Source organism: Pogonomyrmex barbatus, unplaced genomic scaffold, assembly GCF_055798465.1.
Source record: "Pogonomyrmex barbatus isolate J1 unplaced genomic scaffold, ASM5579846v1 scaffold4, whole genome shotgun sequence".
Taxonomy (NCBI): domain Eukaryota; kingdom Metazoa; phylum Arthropoda; class Insecta; order Hymenoptera; family Formicidae; genus Pogonomyrmex; species Pogonomyrmex barbatus.
The window spans coordinates 3,015,271-3,039,614 of record NW_028297138.1 but is presented as its reverse complement, the minus strand read 5'-3'; the positions used below and the strand labels follow the sequence as shown (position 1 = coordinate 3,039,614).

General features: G+C 38.7%; 2 protein-coding genes and 2 pseudogenes across 6 annotated transcripts in view; 1 reads left to right on the top strand and 3 right to left on the bottom strand.

Annotated features, from left to right (window-relative positions):
• Positions 1–16,788, bottom strand: part of LOC112552911 (uncharacterized) — a 295,572-nt gene extending 278,784 nt beyond the window's left edge. For both annotated transcript variants that reach the window (XM_089081302.1, XM_089081303.1), the window contains exons 1-5: positions 15,072–16,788; positions 14,927–14,992; positions 14,527–14,820; positions 14,382–14,448; positions 14,125–14,282 (exon numbers count right to left, since the gene is read on the bottom strand). In XM_089081302.1, the coding sequence (XP_088937428.1) occupies positions 14,125–14,282; positions 14,382–14,448; positions 14,527–14,535 (234 nt within the window). In that variant the 5' untranslated portion in view covers positions 14,536–14,820; positions 14,927–14,992; positions 15,072–16,788. The remainder of the gene's footprint in view (positions 1–14,124; positions 14,283–14,381; positions 14,449–14,526; positions 14,821–14,926; positions 14,993–15,071) is intronic.
• Positions 1–24,344, bottom strand: part of LOC105431144 (uncharacterized) — a 458,217-nt gene that overhangs the window by 155,405 nt on the left and 278,468 nt on the right. Inside the window, exon 7 of one of the 3 annotated variants that reach the window (XM_089081291.1) lies at positions 22,519–23,229. The exons of the other annotated variants lie outside the window; for them this stretch is intronic. Coding sequence (XP_088937417.1) covers positions 22,970–23,229 — 260 coding nt within the window. The 3' untranslated portion in view covers positions 22,519–22,969. Of the gene's footprint in view, positions 1–22,518; positions 23,230–24,344 lie in introns of those variants that run through there. 3 annotated transcript variants of the gene reach the window in all.
• The window catches only part of LOC148935660 (uncharacterized), a 147,998-nt pseudogene that overhangs the window by 49,413 nt on the left and 74,241 nt on the right, over positions 1–24,344 (bottom strand). The gene's annotated exons all lie outside the window — the stretch shown is intronic.
• On the top strand, positions 16,519–17,307 carry LOC148935663 (uncharacterized; annotated as a pseudogene).

Genomic DNA, 24,344 nt, shown 5'->3' with positions numbered 1-24,344 from the left:
TATGAGATTTATCGTATTTACTTTTTCCATGAAAAAAGATTTTATGAAATAATGTACAATTAATCTATCATTATCTTCGTAAATTCGCTGAATGTTTCGAGAAATTGTTTAAGATTATAACCACGGGACAAATAATAAAGAAATACGCAGCAATATTGTCCACAAGTCTGAGAAAATGTGCCCTGTAGACGCATGATGTTCCATCTGGGTAGTAGAGTTTCGTTGAAGTCGTAGATTGAATCTGGAATGCAAGAGAGATAGTCCGCAGCTATCGAAATAAGTGCCTTCTCCATGCTCTATGTAGAAGGCAACCCAGTGTTGTCCAGGGCGATCGTGATTATCGGTGTTCACAATGATGGCCGTCGACTTCGTCCACCATCGGGATTCTGTCGGCAGGATACACATCCGCATGTCCGACACTGAGATGACGCAGCGCCCGTAAGATTTCGAGCAAATTTATCTCTCGTAGAAAGGGGAGACGAGTTATTTCCCCTCTCTCTGGTGTCGCTATATTTTTATCCTCTTGCTTGGATTTTACGGTAGAAGTCTCCTTTTTTTCATGTGCGAGTTTGGATAGCTCTTCTTTCTCCGCTTTCATTTGTTCGCATTCCGCTTGTTCTGTTTCCAATCTCTTACTTCTCCACCTAAGGAGATTCGGAAAATTTCGTTTTATCGTAAAAACTCCGCTTTCTGTATTGGAGTCATCGAAGCTTTCATCGGTAAAAGAATCATTGTTGCTCGAATCACAGCTGTCTTCTTGCGATTGCATTCAGTACCTCAGTTTGCACGTATTGCGTAACGCACAACGAAATTTGTTAGAATTTCGATGAAATCCATGATGACCGCAGCGTAATTCATGTTCCTCGTCTTCCGCTAGGTTTTTGAATGCGGGAGAGATTCTTTCTAGATTATATACGTTTCTGCCGAGCGTCTTTTGCAAATAAAGTACTTTCTCACGGCCTTTGCTATATATGTGACGTACCCGTCGTACACTTTCATGTAATTCCACCGTGAAATGTTCGGAATCGGCTGTTCCGTCAATCCATTCGATACGATGCAAGTTTTGCGAGAGCCAGTTTCTTTTCTCGATTTTTCGGGTAATTCGCTGAACGGATACGGTGGCAGCACAATCCAATGATCTACGAAAGTTTCGTTAATCCCAATGACACAACTTCCTTCGGTAAAACTTTCCCTCAATGTCACGGAAACCTTGTATATCGACGATTATATCCATGATGTAGAATATGCTATTCTTTGAAGCGGCGTAGTTGTGTCGAGTAAAACTGAAGCTGTTTTCCGTTATAATTCGAGTAAATATAAAGAGTGACCACAATGGGGGTGAGGTTTCCCATCATTGTCTTTATCCGCTAAAATCTACAATGACTTGACGCGAAGAGTCGATTTCCATCACGTTTTCGAACTCTGCGTAAAGGATACAATTAATCGTTGTTGTAATCGCTTTTTCGAATCGTACCTCTAATCATAAACTTCCATGTCTGAGAAGATTTCAATGTCCTGCGCAATTTGCCGATAGATCGGGAGTGAGATCGAAAGTGAAAAGCATGAATCCATCGGCATAATCTTCTCTGCTTATGGAATTCCCCTCGTTTAGAAAATGGATGCCAGTTCCCGAGAAGAGAGTGTTATAAACCTCGATGTAGAGCGGCTCGTCTTTTGAAAAATTTGGTTGCAGCGGTCTGCTCGGAATTTGCACGCCATCGGCATATAACGAGAAGAAATTTATACCGTAATTTTTGAAATTAAATGGATTTAGCTTTCTATCGCCGTGAAACGCTTTGTTATCGACGAATCCGACTATTACGCGTTTTGGAAGTTGGCCGAGTATCGCGTTATCAATCGATTCTCCTACCACTTCTGCGTGAATCGTGAACGTTTTAACTTCGACTCGTGTCAGAGGATACTTGGCGATTGTTTTACTCAACATTCTCACATGATCGAGTAACACTCCGGGCTTATTTTTGCTCTTCTTATGAGCAAACTAGCATCTAGAATACATATTTTCGACGTTAAGTTGGCTTCCATGAGACAAAACGCATCTTTCAAGCGAACGAGTCTCATTCTAACCTCTACCCATTAATTAAAAATTTATCCTGTTTAAAGATGTCGCAATGAAGATGGCCTATTAGATCCAGCGAATGTCCTCCTTGGACGTATCGAGCGCGTCTTACAAGAGCTTGATTTGAGGTTCCCGATTCTAATAGCACGTCCATATGACCTGGCTCGTCCGTATCCCAGAGAGAAGAAGTCAGATGGGAAGTTTTTGGTGAAGAATAATTCAACAATGCTTCGATGTACGCGCGGTACGCGTAGGCGTTGCTCGGGGATGATACGAGTTTTTGATTGAAGTACACATCGATCTGATTGAACATCGAACATAGTAGATGATTTACAGGACCTACTTTGTTTCATCCTGCTTCTGTTCCAGGGCCGGGTAAACTTTCCACTCGTACGCGAAGGCTTAGCATAGTATGCGTGAGATCTAGATAATCTTCTCCGTGTCCGGGTACGACGAATTCTATAGGTCGTCCGCGAGCGAAGTTACCGGTGTAATAAATCCATTGTGAATTCTCGATACTCGTTTGAGAAGGCGGTAAATTGAAAAGATCGAATTCGCTCTTTAAACACTCGCTCAAGTGAGTATGGAGAAAAGACATATTTTTCAAACTTCTTACGATTCATACTCGCGTCAGTTAAGCGAATATATCGGATACGATGCGCTTTTTTCCACTATTTCATCGATATTTCGCCGGCTTTTTAATTTTTTTTTTCGCCGCTGCTTTCTTTTTCGATGATTTTTTATTCGTTTTTTTCACGCCGAATTTCGATTATTTCTTTTTTTTTACCGACTCGTCTACGTTTACGAACAGAACTTCTCCCGGATTTACCGGTGTGTGCGTCGTGCCCTCCAAAAAGAAACTGAGCCACGCTCATTTTTGCGCATGTTTTATATCCCGATCCCTTCATTAATTCGTTTATATTTTCTCTGGCTTTTCTCTTGAGATTTCTACCCGATTCCTTGAGTCGCGTTTTGAGAGCTTCCTTCCGAACGGAGGAAGCTCATTGTTTTCAACATCTTCTATCACGCCAATTCCGGCGCGTAAAGCTTCTTTCCCGAGTGCACGTATTTCCCTGCTTAGATAAGGAAGGCCCTTCTAAATAATCCTCCGAGGAAACTTCCGATTCCGTGACCACGTTGATAGGGTGAACCGACGAAAATTCGAGAAATTCCTCCTCCCCTATCTCTACCGTTCTGTCTTTCGTAATACTCGTCGTATTCCATGGGGTGATTAGTTTTTTCTCAAAGCTCCGAGACTTCCCACCGCAAATGGTAATTAACGGACACGTCTAAAGTGTAATGTCGCTATCAGCGTTCCGCATTCGAATGGTATATTTTCTCCACGATGATCTTTTATATCTATTTCAATTTTACGGAATTTCGTTTGACGCAATGAGTATATTGCAAAGTGGGGAAATATTTTACCAGATTCATCCCGTACGTGTAATTACAGTCGGGTGTATTGAAACGATTCGAAGAAGCGGACTTCGCGTATCGTTGGTTATATAAGGCTTACAAATATCGCAATAAACGTATATTTTATCAAGGATACCGAACCATAGGCTACAGGGTTTTACAATCCAGGAAGATATAACACGACCTCCACCACCGACGATAAAACCGAGTTTGAAAAACGGAATTAATTCGTTGGAATTAGGTAACTTGTGATGTAAAAAAGAGTGGCATCATCGGTGTCGATTCTCCCCAATATTTGAAAAATATTAGTTGGTAAATTTATATAATGAATGAGAATACAGTTTTCGTCACATTCGACGTTTATGAAGACATTACCGCCAGAGCTTTTTTGTAAGTCGAAAGTAAAATGCGAATCAACGTATCTACACTCTCTATTAATCGCGTGGATAAGCTCCTCTTTAGTTTCATAAATATCTGCCCGTGTGCTTATTTCACTATAAACTTATCAGTGTTTTTCTCATCCTTTACTCTCATCTTCAAATCTAATCTTATTATCTCTTTGACGTACGTGGAAAAGACTGGAGGGAAATTGAATCTCGCTAAGCGCGACTTCCCATTCTCCGAATAAATGTACATCGTGAAGTAATTGTGTGGTGAAAGAAGAGGTTGCATTTCCCGGAAAATATTTCTTACTGCTATCGCTCGGAAGAACCATGAAAAATTGCTCCTCCTCCATCTTGGAGAAAAATTAAACTCGAAGCGGGGATTCAACTGTCGAATTTGCTGGGATATCCTCGCCAGCTAACTAACAGCTGTTTATTAGCACTGCGTCCTCTGCTCTTTATCACACGATCGACGATAAACTCTTTTTTCTAAATTTTTATTGACCCGTGCTAATTCTTGTTCATAAAAAATCTCATCGACGTGTTCATTCAATAATTCACACAATTTCGTACACGAGGGGTTTTCGCCAATGGAGAACGTGACAAACTCTAAATATCTCCTCGCTCCACAGCGTTTCGTATCCTTTTTCGAAAGTGGCTTTCGCTCTCCTGACACGTACGAGATCGTTAACATCGAATTTAGCCTTTCGCTCGACTACCGCCGCATCCTTCTTTCCTCTTCTACGCCGTTCCATGTTTTCGCGTGCGATGCGGACATCTTCTCTCGTAACGGCCGCCGTTTGCATCCTGATGGACGAATGACGGATTGTAAGCGCGCACGATATCTTACAACACATCGATGTAACGCCGCGTATTTTTATGCGTAAAATAACGCCACATTCGTTCCTTCAACGTTCTATTGAAGCGTTCAATGACAGCGGCTTTGATGTCTGGATTGCGAGCTACGCAATAACGTATGTCTCTTTCTTTCAGAAAATCTTGCAACGGGCGTGCGGTAAATTCTTTACCCTTGTCGGTTTGTAAGTACACGGGCACTCGTCCATCGTTTCTCGAGAGAATGTTTTGGAAGCCCCTTGTCATGCAATTACGTTTTATCCCGCAGCGGTTCCATCCAGACGAATTTGCTAAGTACGTCGATAATCACGAGCAGAAAATCCGTCGTTATAACTCTTGAGACTACGGAGTTCAATCAAATCGGCCTCCCACAGATCGTCGATATTCGTCACGTTGTAACGTAATCGTGGAAATTTTCGCCTTGAGGAGCGGTGCAGTGTGTATGCGTCTTGCGATTCGAACCAGCGAGCTATTTCTTTACGTGAGATATTCGGTTTAACTACACGCGTTAGGTTATCCGTTGCCGAATACCCCGCATAATGTGCAGGATCGTAGTACAAATTTTCAAGCTCGGTCATTTCAATTCACTCCAATCGAGTAAGCGTCTCTTTCTCGCCTGTGGAGAATCTTTCATGAAGGTTATAGGGATATCGGTTTTACGAAAACGCGGTGAATAAAACAATGCACAATTCGCTCGCTCTTCCTCGCTCTTGCGTTTTTCCCCTTTCTTATGCGTCGTACCCTCCTCGTCCCCGTCGTTGAAAGTTTTCTTGGTATTTTCGGAGTGGAACTCGCTCGTGATAATATTTTGACAAATATGGTTGCTAATAATTCCTTATTTCCTACGAGTACAGCCGGGATGCTCGTCGTACGCAGTAATCGTGCAAACTGTGCGACCTCTTCCTATTGCTTTCACGGTTTTTCTTTCGCGCATCGCATCGTTTATCAGTTCCGTGATATTCGAATCTTTTATAACGTTACCATCGATAGTCACGATTCCTTCTTCGTTCCAAGTAATTTTCGCGTGTACTGCTTTATCAATCAAATGTTTCAAAAGTAAACGTGTTTTGGCACAAAAACTTTTCGGCACATTTTCTAATATTTTTTCGACGCTTTGCCGCTCGCGCCTACGCAAAGACTCGGCCCGTAGTGTATTACTTACATACTCTTCGAGATAAGGAGGTTTGCTCGGTGTTTGTGATTCGTGCGCCGGTTCCGCTACGTCTCTCTCCCGCGCATCTGAATTGTTCTCGGCAGCGTTACGCATCGAATCTTCCTTTTACGTTTTATCAAAATGAAGATATCGCCAAAATACTTCCTTATACAATTTCCATTTCTCGCTTACATTTCTCGCGTGGAGTGGGTGAATTAAGAATCCTGCTCATATCTGAAGCGAGTCGTGATAAAGGCGTATCGAATGTTTGTACGGAATTTAAATTTTCTCCTTGTATCATCTCCGACTTCTGTCGGCGTTTTCCGTTGTGCCTATTACCGAATGTTGTTGGAACCGATGCTGCATTCTTTCAAGATTATCCATAGAAATCAAGACCATCTTCTTTGTCCTTTCCATAACTCGACTTCTTTTCTCTCGAACTACCCTCCGATAATTTTTGAAAATAGGAAGGATAGTATAGGCCCGATAAGATACGGTAAAAATCTGCCTCGCTGTAGTAATAGTTTTTTCTTACTTTTCCAATTACAACGTTTTCTCACTAAGTGATGCAAAGTTGTTTTATATCTGCTTAGACGATTTTTTTCACTGCGTTCGAGTGGAACGTTACCCTTGAGAGTATTGAAAACGCACTCACAGATACAGCGAATGAATTTTTCGTCCGCCCGGCGTAAGAAAGAGGCGCGCTAATTTTTGTTCAAAGAACACAGCGCTTCGAGAAGACAGATATTTTTCTTACCGATCGAACATTCCGCAATTTTTCTCGCCTTAATCGATGACGTTCTCTTCTTCATCGCGAGGAAGTTGCGCGACTGTCGCGAGAGAATGCGATTACGATACTTTTATACAAAACTTCCGGAAAAGGATCTGCGCGGTACGTAAACGTAGTTCACCGTATCATCGGAAAATATGCATGTGCGAAAACGATACTTGTCGGGAGTCGATTGTTTCAGATCGAGTAATAAATATCTGTGAGATTGAGACGTGGCATCGTGATATGCATCCTCGAGGAACTTTGGATCGTTCGGATAGACTTGACGAGCCAGAATTTACGCACGTGGATTTTTGAAAACCGCAAAGTAATTCGCATTGAGAGATATATCGCGTTGTCCACGCCGCTGATGAAAGAGATTTTGTGTAATGAGAATTACGCTGAGATTTTTATGATGACTTCTCTTGGTAAGCAGATTTACGATCACTTCGCTCGAAAACAATTTCCTCATAAAATCGTCAATTATTATATATATCAATTTCGGACGAGCTGGATCGCTAGAATAATCTTCCCGACGCGGTAATCCCTCGTGAAATTCGATCGCCGCAACGAAATCTCGAATTTCATATTGAAGCTGTTGATAAGCATCTTGCCACTCCGCGTAATAAAGCAAAATTCTTTCAAAACATCAGCCATTTCGGATAAATGACGAAGAAATCTCTTCACAAAAATCGTTTTCCCACATCCTGTGGGACCGCACACGATCTACGGATGATTCCATCGTACATCCGTTTTACGAAATGCCAGATTCGCGTCTGTGTGCGATTTCATAAAGGCTGATGATTGTGAGGGGGCTGTAAGCTTATCCCTGCGACCGGAGGGGCTTACCGCGGCGAAGATACGCTCGCACCAGCGTTCCCCTGCGAGGGCTAGCGAAAAACAGGGCGGGACAGAGGCGAGCAAATTCACCCCCGTGGTGTGAGCAAGCTTATCCTCGAAGATGCTCGCGCCAGCGAAACAGCGTTATAAGCTAGCCATATAGTTTGCGTTAAAAAATTAAAGATAAAATCATTTTTCTTAAATATAAAATATTTTTATATGAAATGAAAAATCTTTTTTAAAACTTGTTCTATATATATATTATATATATATATATATATATATATATATATATATATATAGAACAAGTTTTAAAAAAGATTTTTCATATATATATATATACATATATATTATGTATATATTTTTTATTATATATATATATTTTCATATATATTATATATATATATATATATATATATATATATAGAACAAGTTTTAAAAAAGATTTTTCATTTCATATAAAAATATTTTATATTTAAGAAAAATGATTTTATCTTTAATTTTTTAACGCAAACTATATGGCTAGCTTATAACGCTGTTTCGCTGGCGCGAGCATCTTCGAGGATAAGCTTGCTCACACACACACACACACACACACACACACACACACACACACACACACACACACACACACACACACACACACATACATATGTATATATATATATATATATATATAGAACAAATTTTAAAAAAGATTTATATATATTGTCGCGTTCGCGGCGTTATTTCCCGTGATCGCGATACTGGGCGGAGCGCTCTCGGAAAGGAAGAACACTGCTTTAGGAAAGACTCACTCTTTATTAAACCAACGGTACAGAAACGCGTCCGGCCACCGCGGAATCTGGCCGTCAAATCTGAAAAACAGTCGGAGAACGACGCGTTGCCAAGGGCCGATCCTCTATTCAAACTCTTATCGATTGATATTGATTATCTTTTAGCAGCGCCGAACGGAATACCGCACGGCCGCAACACTGCCCCCCTCTTCATAAAATTGTCGTCCCGACAATTCTTCCTCTTTCAAGAACTTCCTCTTAGGAAAAGACTTCTGGGCTCCTGGCGACTTCCTGCCCTACCCTGGGCTGTTGCCTCAGGTTACCGGGCGCCGCTACTTCCAATCCCAGTCTTCTCTACTCTTCAGAAGAATCTTGTTCTTGAAATTCTCGCGCGTTTCACTCTTGACTCTTCGTCTTGAGCTTTGCGCACTTCTCTCTTCTATTTTTCGGGCAAAGTGGGGGTAATCGTCGTGGACCCTTTCGTCTTTCTAAAAGACACACTAAGCCCCTGCCTCGGCATTCGCCCATCGTCCCCCGGAAAAACCACGACTCGGAAAACCGGGGGCGAGGCAGACTTCTTTTCAGTTTGAAGCACGAGCTTGAAGATCTTGCTTGGTGCTCAGGCTCGAGGATCTCCCCACGACGCTTCTCACGACGGAAGGAAGCTTAAAGAAAAATAAAACAGAACACAGTAACTCAAAACAATTAACAAGAAATAAAAGTAATGTCGAAATTGGAAAACCGGGCCCCGAAAACCTCTACTTAAAATTCTTCCCTTTCTCTATACGGAGCTAACCTGTCGGCATACACAACCTTGCTTTTCCGACCACCTGAACGAGAAATACAGAAAACTACATCACTAATTTTCTTAATTATCTCAAAAGGCCCCTCCCAATCGTTCTGTAGTTTGGGAGACCTACCCTTCTTACGATGAGGATTAAATAACCAAACCTTCTGTCCTTCCTCAAAAACGGGCCTAGCCTTTCGATCATAGCGGCACTTGATCTTCAAAGACCTTGATTCTAATCTCTCTCTTACTCTCTGATGAATTTCATCCCACTTCTGACACCACAAAATTGTTGTTCCGCCATTATTTCAAACACACACACACACACACACACACACACACACACGAATCGAAAAATTCGATCCCGGACGAGCCCCCAAAATTGTCGCGTTCGCGGCGTTATTTCTCGTGATCGCGATACTCGGCGGAGCGCTCTCGGAAAGGAAGAACACTGTTTTAGGAAAGACTCACTCTTTATTAAACCAACGGTACAGAAACGCGTCCGGCCACCGCGGAATCTGGCCGTCAAATCTGAAAAACAGTCGGAGAACGACGCGTTGCCAAGGGCCGATCCTCTATTCAAACTCTTATCGATTGATATTGATTATCTTTTAGCAGCGCCGAACGGAATACCGCACGGCCGCAACAATATATATTCTTACCTTTTCTATAAAAGGTATCGTTTTTATAAAAAATACAGAGTACGCGAGGGAAGGAAATTAAAGAAATCAAACCTTTCTGTGCATGTAAATACTTAATTTTTTAAAAATGGCGGAAGGAAGGTGGAAAGGAGTTACGGGAAAAAACATGTTTTAAGAAATATAATTTTTCTAGATTTATTTAAAATAAATCAAAAATCAATTTTATAAAAATAAAACTTCTTAATTTTAAAAGTACAATATTTACTTAAGATATAAATTAATATTAGCACATGTACACATTTACATTATTTTTACATCTCGTTCTCTGAAAAATATATTTTACAAAAATTTCTTACAATCTTTGACTTTGAGGAGCGAAAAACTCGATTATTTAAGAAAGATTAGGACCAGAAAATTTATTCCAATGCATAATGTACGGGACCGAATAATGGTTATTAATAAATCTACGTTTCAGCAACCGGTGCGCATATCTTTGTTTCATCTCGCGTAACAACGTCGTGAAATGCTGTGCCTCGAATTGCATTGAAATGTAGATTTATCGATGGACCAGCTTCGTCTCGTCTTGTCCTTTCCTTTTCTATTAACATATTCTTAATACTGCTAAAATTCATTAACCTGCTATTCGATGAATTTAAAGTAATACCCTTAATTTTACATGTTTCGTGTGTGCACCCTAACGGAGTATGAACAATGTACGCGTAGAATTATGGACCACCGGAAACGAACGATTCGATGTAGCTACCGCGGCCGTAGCTCTCGAGCTCGTCTGTCATATCGCCCAAGAAATTCCCCGTGCGGTTCATACTCATTCGGATCGCCGGTACTAACATATATACACGAATCCGTGTCGTAATATAAAACCCGTTTATCCAATAATTCTAAGTAACTGTACAATTTTAATCGTGCTTGCGCCGTTGTGTATGCCGCGATCACAACGTTCGTAAGCGGAAAATGCACCGCCTCTTTTCGGAGTCGCCACGAAACGTATATTACTTCGTCATTTACGGGTAATATACCGGTTATCTAGTGCTCAGGACTCGTAAGCAAAGTCATAAATTGGTGGTGAGATTTTATAATTTCGATATTCCGCAAATTGGATCGTTGGCCGAATTTTTCCCAAAATGAATTTAAACAAAGCTTAGCGACCGAACGTAAATCGGGATTGCGTGCAATGTTTCGCCTGTCGAGTGTGATACCCTCGGTTTCCTCATATTCCCGAAGGTAACGCTCCTTAGCATCATGGTCAGCGTCTTCCCTGCATTCGCTCGGCTAACCGCTCGCTTCTTGTTTTAATTGCAAAAAGATATTAATATATTCGGCAAACAGTCCGCCTTGACGAGTATCGCTATCGTATCGCGCGATTTCATATTCCCAAATCTCGCTCACATGCGTCACGAAATAACCCTTCTCGACGGCTTTGCGTAATTCACCCTCGAATTCTCGATCCGCCGGGCTCTCATGAATATACTCAACTTGTGAGAATGTTTCGCAGCAACTCCGACATAACGCAAACAGTAATTTACCTTGTATGCGATACGGTAATACCGGATGAAAGAGATCACGTGGTGGGAGTACTTTACATTGCACGAGACCTTCGACCGAGTTGAAATTATAATTTGGTTACCCCAATTAACGAAGAACACTCTTGCCCTACGTAAATTTTAGGATGCCCGATCGGGAAAATGTCGGTTTTCAATACGAAAGGATAAAACAGAGAAAGACATACATCGACGTAACGTATTTTTTCCGTACCTGAAACTTCGTATCCCGTGACAATATTTCCCGTGCGTCCACCATAAAACGCTTCGCGAGAAATCGAGAGGAGTGTTCTTTATTAACGGATGATTCTTAAGAAAATTCTGCATTTCTCTATTATTCGAAATTTCTCGGTTGAAGGAACACTCCCATTTCTCCATCACGTGGTAACCGCGTTTACGAAGGCGCCATGACATCGCGAGCGTCCGTTCGTAGCGCGCGTCGATCGTATCCCCGCGATTCGCAGACGAAAGCGTACTATCGCGATTTACTTTAAAACATGAAGGGCACCCATGCTAGAAACAACCGTGAAATTGTAGCACCCAGCGTCGTGACCCATTTTCCGTAACCGTTTCGTAATATTCATCAACGGGCGTGTTATCGACTTTATATTCGCTGCCTCGCCCCGCGTGGATAATGGGATGTCCGAGTTTGCGTTCCATCCATACCAGTCACTGCAGAGCTTTGTGCGATTGCCTGTCAACGTTTCTGTAACCGCCCGTCGGAATGATTCCTATTTCCTCCTTACGCAAAAAGTTTTTACGAAAAACTCTCATGCATGTGGAAGCGATAGTCGTACATTCCTCAAACGGACACACGTTTCCACATTCTAAAAATATTTTTCTAAAACTCATGCACGCTCGTCGAAGGATATCTATGTCGTTTCAACAATATCTGATAATTTCGCGTTGAAAGTCAAAAATATAATTTTCACGAACCATTTTCGCGTGCCATACGTGAAACTTTTCGCGTTCTTCCGGCGACATCGTGATCGGGAGAATAATATCTAGCATTGGGAATTGATCCTATATACGATTGATTATCGATAGTATTAAATAAGTGCGGGAAACAGCCTTTATTCGACGTATCGCTCAGACCGATGGCCTTCGGTAAATCGGATAAACGCATCGGCATATAATTAATGCTCGATAATCGATAAACTTCGTATGTCATTACGACGATTTTTGTTCCGTTCAAAATAACGCGCGGTTTATGGGTGCTCTTCGGATTTTCTACTAAATATTTTAAGATAAATTGCCCGTCGAATGCTTTCGCATTATGCGCGATACAAATAATTTGTTTGAAACATTTTGTCGTTCGCATTGCGAAATCGACAAATTGTTTCACGAGGTCAAGACGGAATACGAACTCGCGCATTCCACCATCGGCAGCGCACCGTCATGTCGTCTTCGTTTGCACATGCTACGCAAATTTGTTGCGCTGTGCAAAGAGTCGGTGGATTCTTACGTTTTCGGTACCTACGATCGTCTCGTCTTGCCGCGTTTCAAAATCATAAAATATAAACGCGACACAATCGTTTGTTTGTTCGTTCATCGCAACGTTATCATTTTCATTTTCACCCCCCTTTTTTTCTGCTCGCATTATCATGGTACTTGTACCTTCGCCAGGGTCACTAGCTTTACGAGCAAGAGGTCGCATGAAACATAGATGATTCGACGGCTGTAACGAACATGTTTTACAAATGACCGTGTCGCATTTATGCTACCGTGTTTGCACATATAAATCGCAATCGCTAATTTTAACGGAAATACATATACTCGCGCGAGATTTCCCGTTATATGATTTTTTCGCTCGATGACGCTCGAAACAAGAATTACCGAAAAACTTACGGTTATACGCTTCGCACCTAATTATTTCTCTATCATGATTTTTGCACGGAGGTAAGGCGCGACAACGAGGACATTTTTTTGCGCAACGATGTCTCCTATCATTTCAAAAGCCCTTGTTGCACGTTTCATAGTAACCGCCACGCGAACCGACTGCAGCTCTTAAATTTAATATAGGGTTGCGATAATGATGCGAATCCTCGTAATACATTATATTTAATGTATACGAAGGTTCGCGTCTGAGGGGGGCGAGTAATGCGCGACCGTCGTACCTCAGTTTTTCACCTTGGCCAAAACTACTAAAATTATTTTAGCGAATATAAATTATTATAGCGATATTTTCCGCAGCGAGAAACCATTAAAAACGCTCGATTTCATTATATCCGCAACCTTTCTCGGGGATCGCGATACCCACGCTCCTCGTTAACTCAATCGTCAACTCACGCTGTAACGAAGAACTTGCGTATCTTACGGATTCCTATCGCTCATGCAACTCTCCTGTGCGCAGAGTACCACGTTCGCAGTAAATCCTTGCCGCTACGAGGGAGCAAGGAAAGTACAGATTGTCGGAATTTTTTATTTGTAAAATCGAGCGTTTCGCGACACTTTCTCGCGTTAATTTATTTGATCCTCCTCGCCCCAAAGGTACTGCTACGTTAAAAACGCGTATGGTGAAATCCATCGCGATATCGAAACCCCCGGCACTTTGCGCTACCGAACTCGAGTTTCCATATGTCCTCGTAAGTTAAGTCTCGCGCCGAACGAAACGAAAGATCTGCCGGGCCATGCGATAAATTTGTCGAATCAAAGAATAACTCCACGTAATCGCTCAGTCCGCTCAAACGTATCGCATACGTGTGGATTTCGCGAAACGCGTTTTCTAAATAATTCACGATATCACTAACACCTTCCACGAGAGAGAAGACGTATTGCGAATGTCATTTCTCTACCTAATACTTCAAATTTTTGAAACTTTCGAGAGTTTTCCGCCCGTAATTCAATATAAATGAAATTTTCACTTACTGTGTCGCTACCGCGGCATCCTCGTCGGTGCTCCTGCTGCTGCTGCTGTTGTTGATGCTGCTGCTGGTGATACTGTTGAAGATCCGAATAGTTCTGAAGCCGGTGTAAATAACGATCTTCTTGTTCTTCTTCGTGTGAAATGCCTCCTCCTGTTTGTACTGAAAATGGGAAACAAAAAATATTAATGATAAATATTTTAATTATACTCGATTTTTATGTTAGCGAATAGATTCCAGCATACCGAAGGTATCTCTTACCTTGAGCTTTCCTCTTCGCTTTTATAGAGCTCTTATAGAACTCAGAGCTTTTATAGAGCGTATTAATCTAGCAAAAAATATTTAATCATTATAAATATCGGGAAGAATAAATTATCTTAAAATTTAAAAATAATATTAAATTTACCTTTATCATTTTTCGGAGAATAGCCCGTCCGTGTTTCGCACTGATGGAAAACCTCGATCTCTTCTTCTAAAAGCTCATCCCACATTTGCTCAAAGGCTCTTCTCCTGTTTTCATTTTCTTCAGCCTCGCCATCGGCTTCTTCTTCGTCATCGTCATCTTCTTCTCCTTCTCTATCTTCTTGTTTTTCTTCGTCAACTTTTTCTCTTTCTTCATCTACATCTTCTTGTTCTTCTTCGTTTTCCTCCTCATTTTCTTCTTTCCCATATTCGGATTCATCCAGATCGTTTGCTTGTACTAAAAAAGAAATATCGTTATTATTATTGTTATTATTATTATCTTTTTTTTCAAGAATTAGCTAATACGAGTTTTATAACTTTTATTATTTTAAATAATTACTCACACGATGTGTAAATTTCGGTGTTGGCTTCGCTCAGAGTCGACTCCTCATAGATATTTTCTTCCGCATCTGAAACAAAATTAAGCTTTTATTAATTGAATTCGATATTCAGAGATAATTTTGAAAGCAATATTTGCTATTTTCTTACCTTAAACTAAATCAACCGTTGGGATATCCTCCTCCTCAGGTTGCACGTCTATCCGCATTCGCACTCGTCCTAAAAATTCGATATTTTAATTTAAAAATCTGAAAATTTAGAAATCTAGATTTTCAATTATATCAATTTTCTATTATTTTACTCACGCTCGTTTACTCCTTCCGCCTCGTCTTCGGCGGGGCGTCTCAATCTTCGTAATTGGTACAGATGTACAACCGCGATGTTATCTCTCGCTTAAAAAATATTTAAATTTAGAATTTTTTATACCTACATATTCTAATTTTAATTACTTTAAAATAAATATTTACCTCCTCCGGTGCACCTTGTAAAATAAGCGATATGTCCGCCAGCATCATCCTTCCCCACACCAGCCATTGCACCGATTATATATTCTTTTACAATATTGAAAAGTCTTTTGTCCACAAAATAATCCATAATCTGAACATAATGCTCAATAGGGTTTTCGAGCACTCCGGTACGAATTTTGCAAATGTGATGTAATTTGTTTCTTCTTCATTTGTTAATAAATGAAATATAAGCACTCGCGTTTATCGTCGGGTTGATATTCGCGCACACGATAAAAAAATCTTCTTAATGTTCACAGAGTGCCATTTTTTCACTCCTTCACTATTTTAGAATTAAGACAGCGAACGAATCGGCGCAATAATGTAAAAACCGGCCAAGTCACCCCGAGAAAGTATAATCTCGGTATTTATACTTTGAAAATCTTACCCGCACACTCCGAAAAGAGGGTGACACGCAAAAAAATGCAGCGCCATGGACAGGCCAAAATTCTCCTTAATACAGGTTACACCTTTTCTATTCTCTCATAGCTAAAACATAGCTAAAAGAAAAGTTCGCCACTCAAAAAACATCTCTAACTCCCTTCTTTTTTATTTTGTAGTTTCTAGGTTTATTAAAAAAAATATTTTGCGAAGAAGTTTTAAAAGTCTAGAAAATCTAAAGTTTAAAAGATTTAATAATTTTACAATTTAAAATTTTTAATAAAAAATTTTAAATTTTAAAATCTTTTAAAATTTTTTAATTTAAAAAATATTTTAAATTTTATAATTTAAAAAATATTTTAAATTTTATAATTTAAAAAATATTTTAAATTTTATAATTTAAAAAATATTTTAAATTTTATAATTTAAAAAATATTTTAAATTTTATAATTTAAAAAATATTTTAAATTTTATAATTTAAAAAATATTTTAAATTTTATAATTTAAAAAATATTTTAAATTTTATAATTTTTCATTTGCCCATCTGCGCGCGCAGTTCTTTTTTCTTAGTAGATAAGTCAACGAGCTCGACGAATTCGTCAGCCCTCGGTTCATTCGAGTGTCATCCTTCGAGGTTTCAACTTCGTAAATCTGAAGTAGTTTCTCATTTCGACTTGTGATTATTAATTACATTTGAGAAGAAAACAGGAACAATGACGAGCCGAAAAGCTGTTCCCGATACCGAGAAGCGTAATACTCCGGAACCGAACAATGCCCCCGATTCCGAGAGGCGCAAGTACATCTATGATATTCCGAAAGGAAATTGTAACGAGGAATGAAACGACAAGTTCCATATGGTGCTCTCGACAACATATGGACTCAACATCTCTCACATGAAAAAACTACACGTTGGATTGCAAACGACAAACGAAGGAGTTTTTCGTACCAATGATTAAATTAACCGGTAATTATGCAGAAGGAATTTATTTCGACGCTGATTCCTGGCAACAATTCCTAAACAACATGGGGCTTATCGATGAATATTTAAACGCTAACAATAAATCGAGACCGGATCCTATCATTGTCAAAAATGTTGCGATCAACTTTACCTCCTCTTATGGGTCACGGTCCATATTACTGGCGTATAAAGAAAATGAAGAGATCACTATGGAAAATATCGAAATTCAACATTCGAGGAACGACGGATTCGCAGCTACCGACGAAGAAGCGTAAAACCTACTATCGCAATTGTAATGCAGAAGAGTACTTTTCACGGATTGGAAAATATTGTGAAATGTGTCGACGCACACTTAAAACATTTACAAAATGTGACCGATAATGTTAATAAATGTACGCAATATCTTATAAAAGAAATAGAATTAAACCTTCCAAAAAGTTACATAGATAGTGATATTGTAAAACTTAGTTTCAAAGGAAATTATCACGAAATCGCGCGCAATGTACGTAGGCAAATAAACGATTTAACATTTTTGGATATGTAAGAAGGTAGTCTGAAAAGTTTTGAGCCTAACATAGAAACAAGTATTATATTTTTTCGGTCAAATATAATTTTATTTTTCAACATAATCTCTTTTTAAGTCGATATACTTTTCCCATCGATACTCTAACCTCTTTAAATAGTAATCCTTCCAAATAGTAATTGGCGTCTTGTTCCGCAAAATAGGCGTTTACGTATGCGATGACCTCCTCGTTCGATGAAAATTTCTGTCCTCCAAGAGAAACTTTAAGCTTAGGAAACAGGAAAAAGTCGCTGGAGGCCAGATCTGGTGAATATAGTGGGTGGTCAACCAAGTCGAAGTGCAGTTCGTGAATTTTGGCCATGGCGACCGCCGAAGTGTGAGCAGGTGCGTTGATGAAACAGCACTTTCTTCTTCTTCAAATGCGGCCGTTTTTTTGCAATTTCTGCTTTCAGCTTATCAAGTAATGATGTGTAATACGCTCCCGTTATTGTTTTATCTTTTTCAAGATAGTCGATACACACAATTCCGTGACTATCCCAAAAAACAGTCGCCATTACCTTCCCAGCTGATGGAATCGTCTTCACCTTTTTCGGAGCAGGTTCACCCTTTGCAGTCCACTGTTTTGACTGTTCTTTTGTCTCTGGAGTGTAGTGGTGGATCCAAATTCCTACAGTTATGAATCGACGCAAAAAATCTGACTTGTTTCGCTTGAACCGCTCCAACAGAGCCTTGAAAATGTTCATTCGAATTCGTTTTTGGTTCAAAATGAGCAAGCGCGGCACCCAACGTGTGGATAGCTTGCGCATATCCAAATTCTTCAGTCAATATATGATAAACGCGTTCTTTCGATATGCCCATAGCCTCTGCTATCTCTCTAACCTTGATTCGATGGTCGTCCAGTATCATTTAGAACATTTTTGATGTTATCAGTGGTGGTCGCAGTTTTTGGTCATCATCAGTCAAGCTGGTACGACCACGTTTAAATTCAGCTGCCCATTTTTTACGGTGGCAAATGATGGGGCAGAGTCCCCGTAAACAGCGTCCAACTCGATTTTAATTTGCGCAGGCGTATTGCCTTTCAAATGTAAGAATTTAATCACGGCACGATATTCAATTTTTTCCATTTTTACAAAAACACTGACATCGACTGACACAAACGACTGTCAAACAACAACTGAGCGTCCAAAATGGCTGAAATTTTCACAAAAGTCTTTCAAAGCATATATTATTGTAGTACTAGAATGGTTTTGACGAGTAACGTCATGTTAAGGCTCAAAACTTTTTAGACTACTCTCGTATTTCGATATAATATTTGTGGAATTAACTTCTCTCAGATTTAATGAAATTCTTCGTATTATTTTCTCAAATCGTAATTTGTAACTTTTATTTATGAATTGATATAATATGTACAATGATATAACAATAAACTTAATCATTTTGTAACTTAAATTTCAGTCTTTGCCCCTCTTATTTTCTTTTCACTTCAACCTAAAAATTAACGCGCTACGTTACTTCGAGCTAGAAATATCTAAAAAATTTTTCAAACATTGCGTTTGTTATAGAATAAGAGCTTCATATAATTCCGAGTTCGTTAGAAAAACATTTAGTGCGAACCTGTTCGTTCTTGTTTTCCTATCGCATTCTATTCTCGTCAGGTCAAGTATATTCCCTTCAGACTCCCCTCATCTTTCTTGTTGCAGATATCGTTTTATCGAATCCTGAGCGAAACAAATTTTTAAGTTTCGCTAGCTATTAGGCGTCGAGAAACCTTTCGTCTTAAGAAAAACTTGATTTACATCCCATATATACAAAGTAACAAATCCCCATATATACAAAGTAACAAATTTCTATTTTCGGGACGTTCTGCGTATCGTACCGCAAAAAATCTTTTTCCATTAGCGCCGAGGTCGAGCATATTCTCTTCAGACGTTCATCATCCTTCTTATCGTTGGCGCCATTTTATCAGACGAGGGGCCCCGGAACAAGTTTTAATAATTTCATTAGCTATTGGGTCTGGAAAAACCTTCCGGCTTAAGAAAAAACGTGATTTGTATCTCATATATACAGAGAATCAGTTTCCTTCGATCTAAGTTGTGTATCATACCATAAATTCGCATTCCCTTCTCGCCAGGACAAGCATATTCCCTTCAGACATTCGTCGTCCTTCTTATCGCTGGCGCCATTTTGCCGGAGTCCACGAGCGACCTCGGAGCAATGCAAAGAATCAATTTCCTTCCTTCGATCCAAGCCATAAAGTCATCCATACCATATCATACCATAAAGTTCACATTCCATTCTAGTCAGTATATTCCTTCAGACGTCTATCATCTTCATAGTCGTCATTTTATCAGATCCCAATCAGCCCCGGAACAAATTTTTAATGGTTTCACTAGTTATAGCTTAGGCCTCGAGAATCCTCTTGAGAAAAATTCGATTTACTCGCCTCATATACAAAGAATCAATTTCCTTTCTTCGCCTCATCCTGTTTACTGTACAATAAAAACCGCATTCTCCGCTGGTCAGGTATCCCCTTTCAATACCCCGTCATCCTTCTTGTCGCCATTTTATCACCCCCCGATCAGACCCCAGAACAAATTCTCCTCAGGTGTCCGCCATCTTTGCACACGCCATTTTGTCGGACCCCGAACGGCCACAGACACTTTCACCCCCTCCCTCTATCTTTTCGTCTAGCATTTCGACAACCAAACTCACACCAGCTTTGGAAGCATCCAATCACACGCCGGGCAACTATGGGAGAATCCAATCAGAACGCACCACTAATTACCTAATTATCTCCGGCCACGCCCCTCAGCCAATCAGAACGCTCCATTTCCACGTGGAGACCCTATCTTGACAGCCGGAGGCCACGCCCCTGGCACCAGTGGGAAAGTGGTGGAGGTTTGTTTTGATGCCCCATAACAGCCCACATACTATTAACATTAGTGAACAAGGAAATCACATCGAAGAAAACAAATATGTGATCATCAGTCAAATGTATGTTAGATAACTTGTTAGCGAGTTTAAAACTGTTTTTTATATAAATTGAAAGTTTTGGGATACTTCTTGATAGGAGTTTGTTCAAGAAAAATGCCAGATTATATAATGGACTATCAATTGACGGAACAATTATTCAAAGGAGGCATCCAGGAGGCTTGTATATTTTAGGAAGCTCATAAACCCTGGAGAGAATTTGGGTACAAGAAAGAAGTTTGTACAGTGTCTCCGATATATAGTTAGAGTTCTTCCAGGTTTTGAGAATATCTCGCACTTGTTAGTGATAGTCCTAGTAGGATCTTTTGTGATTACACTATAAGTTTTAGTATCTTGTAACATATCTTTCATTTTCGTAAGATAACTGTCTTTATTCAATGCGAATTACCTTAATATGAATGAATTACCTTAATATGAAATGTAAATTACCTTTATCTGTTTGGGTGAAGATGATGTTAGGATAGGTGTGTAGAAATTGTTGCGTGGATTTTAGTAAATGTGATAGTGATGTTAATGCTATTTATGGGGGGAGAGAGAGAGTGTTGAAAGATTATTGATGATGGATATTAGCCTGTTCCACAAGTTCAAGTGTGCCTCAGTAGGAAGCTTCTGGAAATTGTTTCCAATGTTCTTAATGAATTCAGTGATGGTTTTTTTCTAAATTGTATAAAGGTAAGGCGAAATTTTCGCCAAGTTGAAGCAAACACTGGACTTCTTGAGGAATGTAGGCAGTGGACATCAAGAAATGGACGTTAAGAAATCACTTATCTCTTAAAGTATGAAGAGAGGGGGGATATGAACGATGTGAAAGTATTAGACTGTGAATGAAATTTACAGAAACGACTGATTTCAGAGATGCTTTTTATTAAAAAACAAAATAATAGCCTAAATTCCGTTACAGTCTGATACTGAATTATTACATATTACTGAATTATTACATGACACGCATTTACGTTTTTGTCTTGAGTAAGCTATAACCTCGATTTTATTTTGATTGCAAGTTGTTAAATTTAAAAGTCATTGCGCTCAGTTACTGCCTGGGGCTCAAGGCGTCCGGACGCGCTGTGCGATGTGTTACTCGGTGCGAACTGTGCTATACTACTGCACGTGCTTTCTCTGGTTTAGTGTGAACTGTGTTCATCTGATAATTGACAGCTCTTAAGGGCCATTGTCTCGTTTCCTTTAAAGATGGCATATATATGTACGATTATAATAATTATTAATTAACGATTTTATCATTGATGAGCTTATCAGATGAACACAGAATCTTATCTTTATTTTTATATTTTTATATTCACTGAAGATGACTCAAACTTGAGTCCAAACGTCTGTATTATATATTAAAGTTTGTAATAAAGAGTATTAATTGTGCACTGTGAACAGCGCTGATTCTCATTTGTCTTAATTTTTACATTATATTTAACACCGAGTATCACTTTATTAATAAAAATAATTAAGTATTTAGTGTTCTGCGTATCGAATAACGCCATCTATTAAAATCAATGATTAAAATCAATAAAATATCAATAAAAGTGACATTCCCAACTAGAACTAATTAAGTTCATTTTAATAATGAAGAATTCACGTTGCAATATTATGAAAAATAATTGCGCAGTGTTCTTTAAAAAATTTAAGGTGATTCTTTATAAAAAAATTCTTTGATTTTTTTTATTGCAAATATAGTTTATAGTAAAACAAATAAATATTCATTTTCTAACTCTTTTCTTTAACGGAAGTATCTCAAAAATCGTGTGAATCGTTACATTAAACACCCTATAGATAATATTTCTATGCCACAGAAAACGATGTCAGTTTGAATTGTATTAAAACAATAGATTATGATAAAGTTTTATAAGAATCTATTTGAATCTGTTTTTAAGATTCTTTATTAATTTAGTAAGTAGAAATCATCGTCTTTATTTTCTTGTTCATATCATATGTCATATTAAATAGTGTTTTTCTGAAATTAATGGGTCTAATAATTAAGAGTTTTACAACGATGGTAAGTGAAGCGGGTTATAAATATGTATATTTATGAATTTGAATGGAATGCATATATGTATTAATTCATAGATATTAGTATATGTATATATATAGAAGTGTTAATATTGTGCGAGAATAATTCTTCGCTGAAAGGTATAATGTTAATAAGCTTTTACTCATTTTAACTTTCATTAAATAATAGATTCATTAAATACCTGAAAATACTAATGTTAAAACAAAAAAAATTGCATTAATGTATTAATTAGCAAAAAATTGGTTTATTTCTGAATATAATATGATTGTTATACATATATGTTATACATATGACAAATACATACATATAAAAAGTGCAGAACAAATGATTAATTGATTTTATCCTAAATAATTTTTTAAAGCGAAAAGCAATAAGAAATATATAACTAAAAACAAATGTTTTAATTGAATAAGAGTAATTATTGAAAATTTTCGGAAAAAGTAAAATAATAATCATAAAAAAAATATACTGCCGTAATAAATGTTCTAAAAATTTGTGCATGCATGCTATCGACAAACACTGACTCGTCGCCAAGTGCTAGCGTTTCGCGAGCGCGAGATCGGCCATTTCTCTTTACGCGAGTTGACGAGTTGCTGACTATCAAGATTATCGGATCTCAATAACGGCTGAACTGATCAATTTCTGAACAGGCGCAATCGATAGCTTAGGTTTGAATTATATAATGAGTGTTTTTAGTTTTTCTTTTCGTGTTGTATGAGCGGAGATATTACGATTCAAAGTCCGATACTTAATAAATTTACTATTAAGAAACGTCGTCATTATCATCATTATTGTCGTCACCCTCCATATGGTATTGCAATTTTCGTCACTACGCAGCGACGGCGATGAAGTCCTCGGCGCGAGATATGAATGTAATTTCACCGTGTTATATAATTCCGCAGTCTCTCTGGAGAGTGTCGCCGCTGCGATCCGACCTGCATCGAGAGAATAGGACCATCATCTCTCTGAAATACCAGTCGTGGGGATTCGAGAATATACATGTATGTATGTATATGTAGTATGTATATATGTGTGTATCATTGAATTGTTGACGTGTTATTCTAAACGTTATTTGCGATAAATATCATCACATGCCTCTGTAGTTGAAAGGATAAGATGTCTACCCGATAAGCGGGAGATCCAGGTTCGATTTCTGGCTGAGATGATATTTTTCACAAAAATAATTATGAATTTTTACAATTGGTTCGTGATCGGGCCTCGTCGTGACACACGCTCTTTCTTATCCTCTTTTTATAAAACTAAGATCATCAAATATAATTTTTAAGATAATAAAATAGATATTCTGCATATTTCCTCTCTTCCTGCAACCTCTTCGGATATCTCGGCATCCATTCCGCAACTTTTCCGGATATTTCTGCAATCATTCCGCAACCTCCCGTAATTTATCTTCGCAATCTTTCCGCACATCTTTAGAGTTGTTCTACAACCATTCCGCAACTCTTCCACAATCCTTCCGCATATCATAGCACCTTTTTTACAACCTTTCCGCAACCATTCCACAACTCTTCTCATTCCACAATCTTTCTGCATATCTTTGCACCTCTTCTGCAACTCTTCCGCAACTCTTCCGCAATCTTTCCGCAATCATTCCGCAACTATTCCACAAACTCTCCGCATATCTTTACACCTCTTCCACAACACTTTCGCAACATTTCCGCAACTATTCTGCAACCATTCCGCAACTCTTCTACAATCTTTCCGCATATCTTTGCACCTATTCTGCAACTCTTTTTTTAAAACTTTTCTGTCGCCATTAAAAAATTTAAAAAATTTTTATTTTTAATCATACGGACTTCAAATCTTATTGAAGATCTTATCTTATTTCAAGATAATATAACTATAACTTGGCGCCATTTTTTGATATCAAATCTTTTATACAAATGATACTTATTATTAGAATTGAGTATTACATTGCATATTATTTGAACATTATGCATAAGATTACGTAATTTTGTAATATAATATATAATTTTGTAATATAATATTGAATTAAAACAGAAAAGTTTTTGGAAAGATATGTGTCGAATTT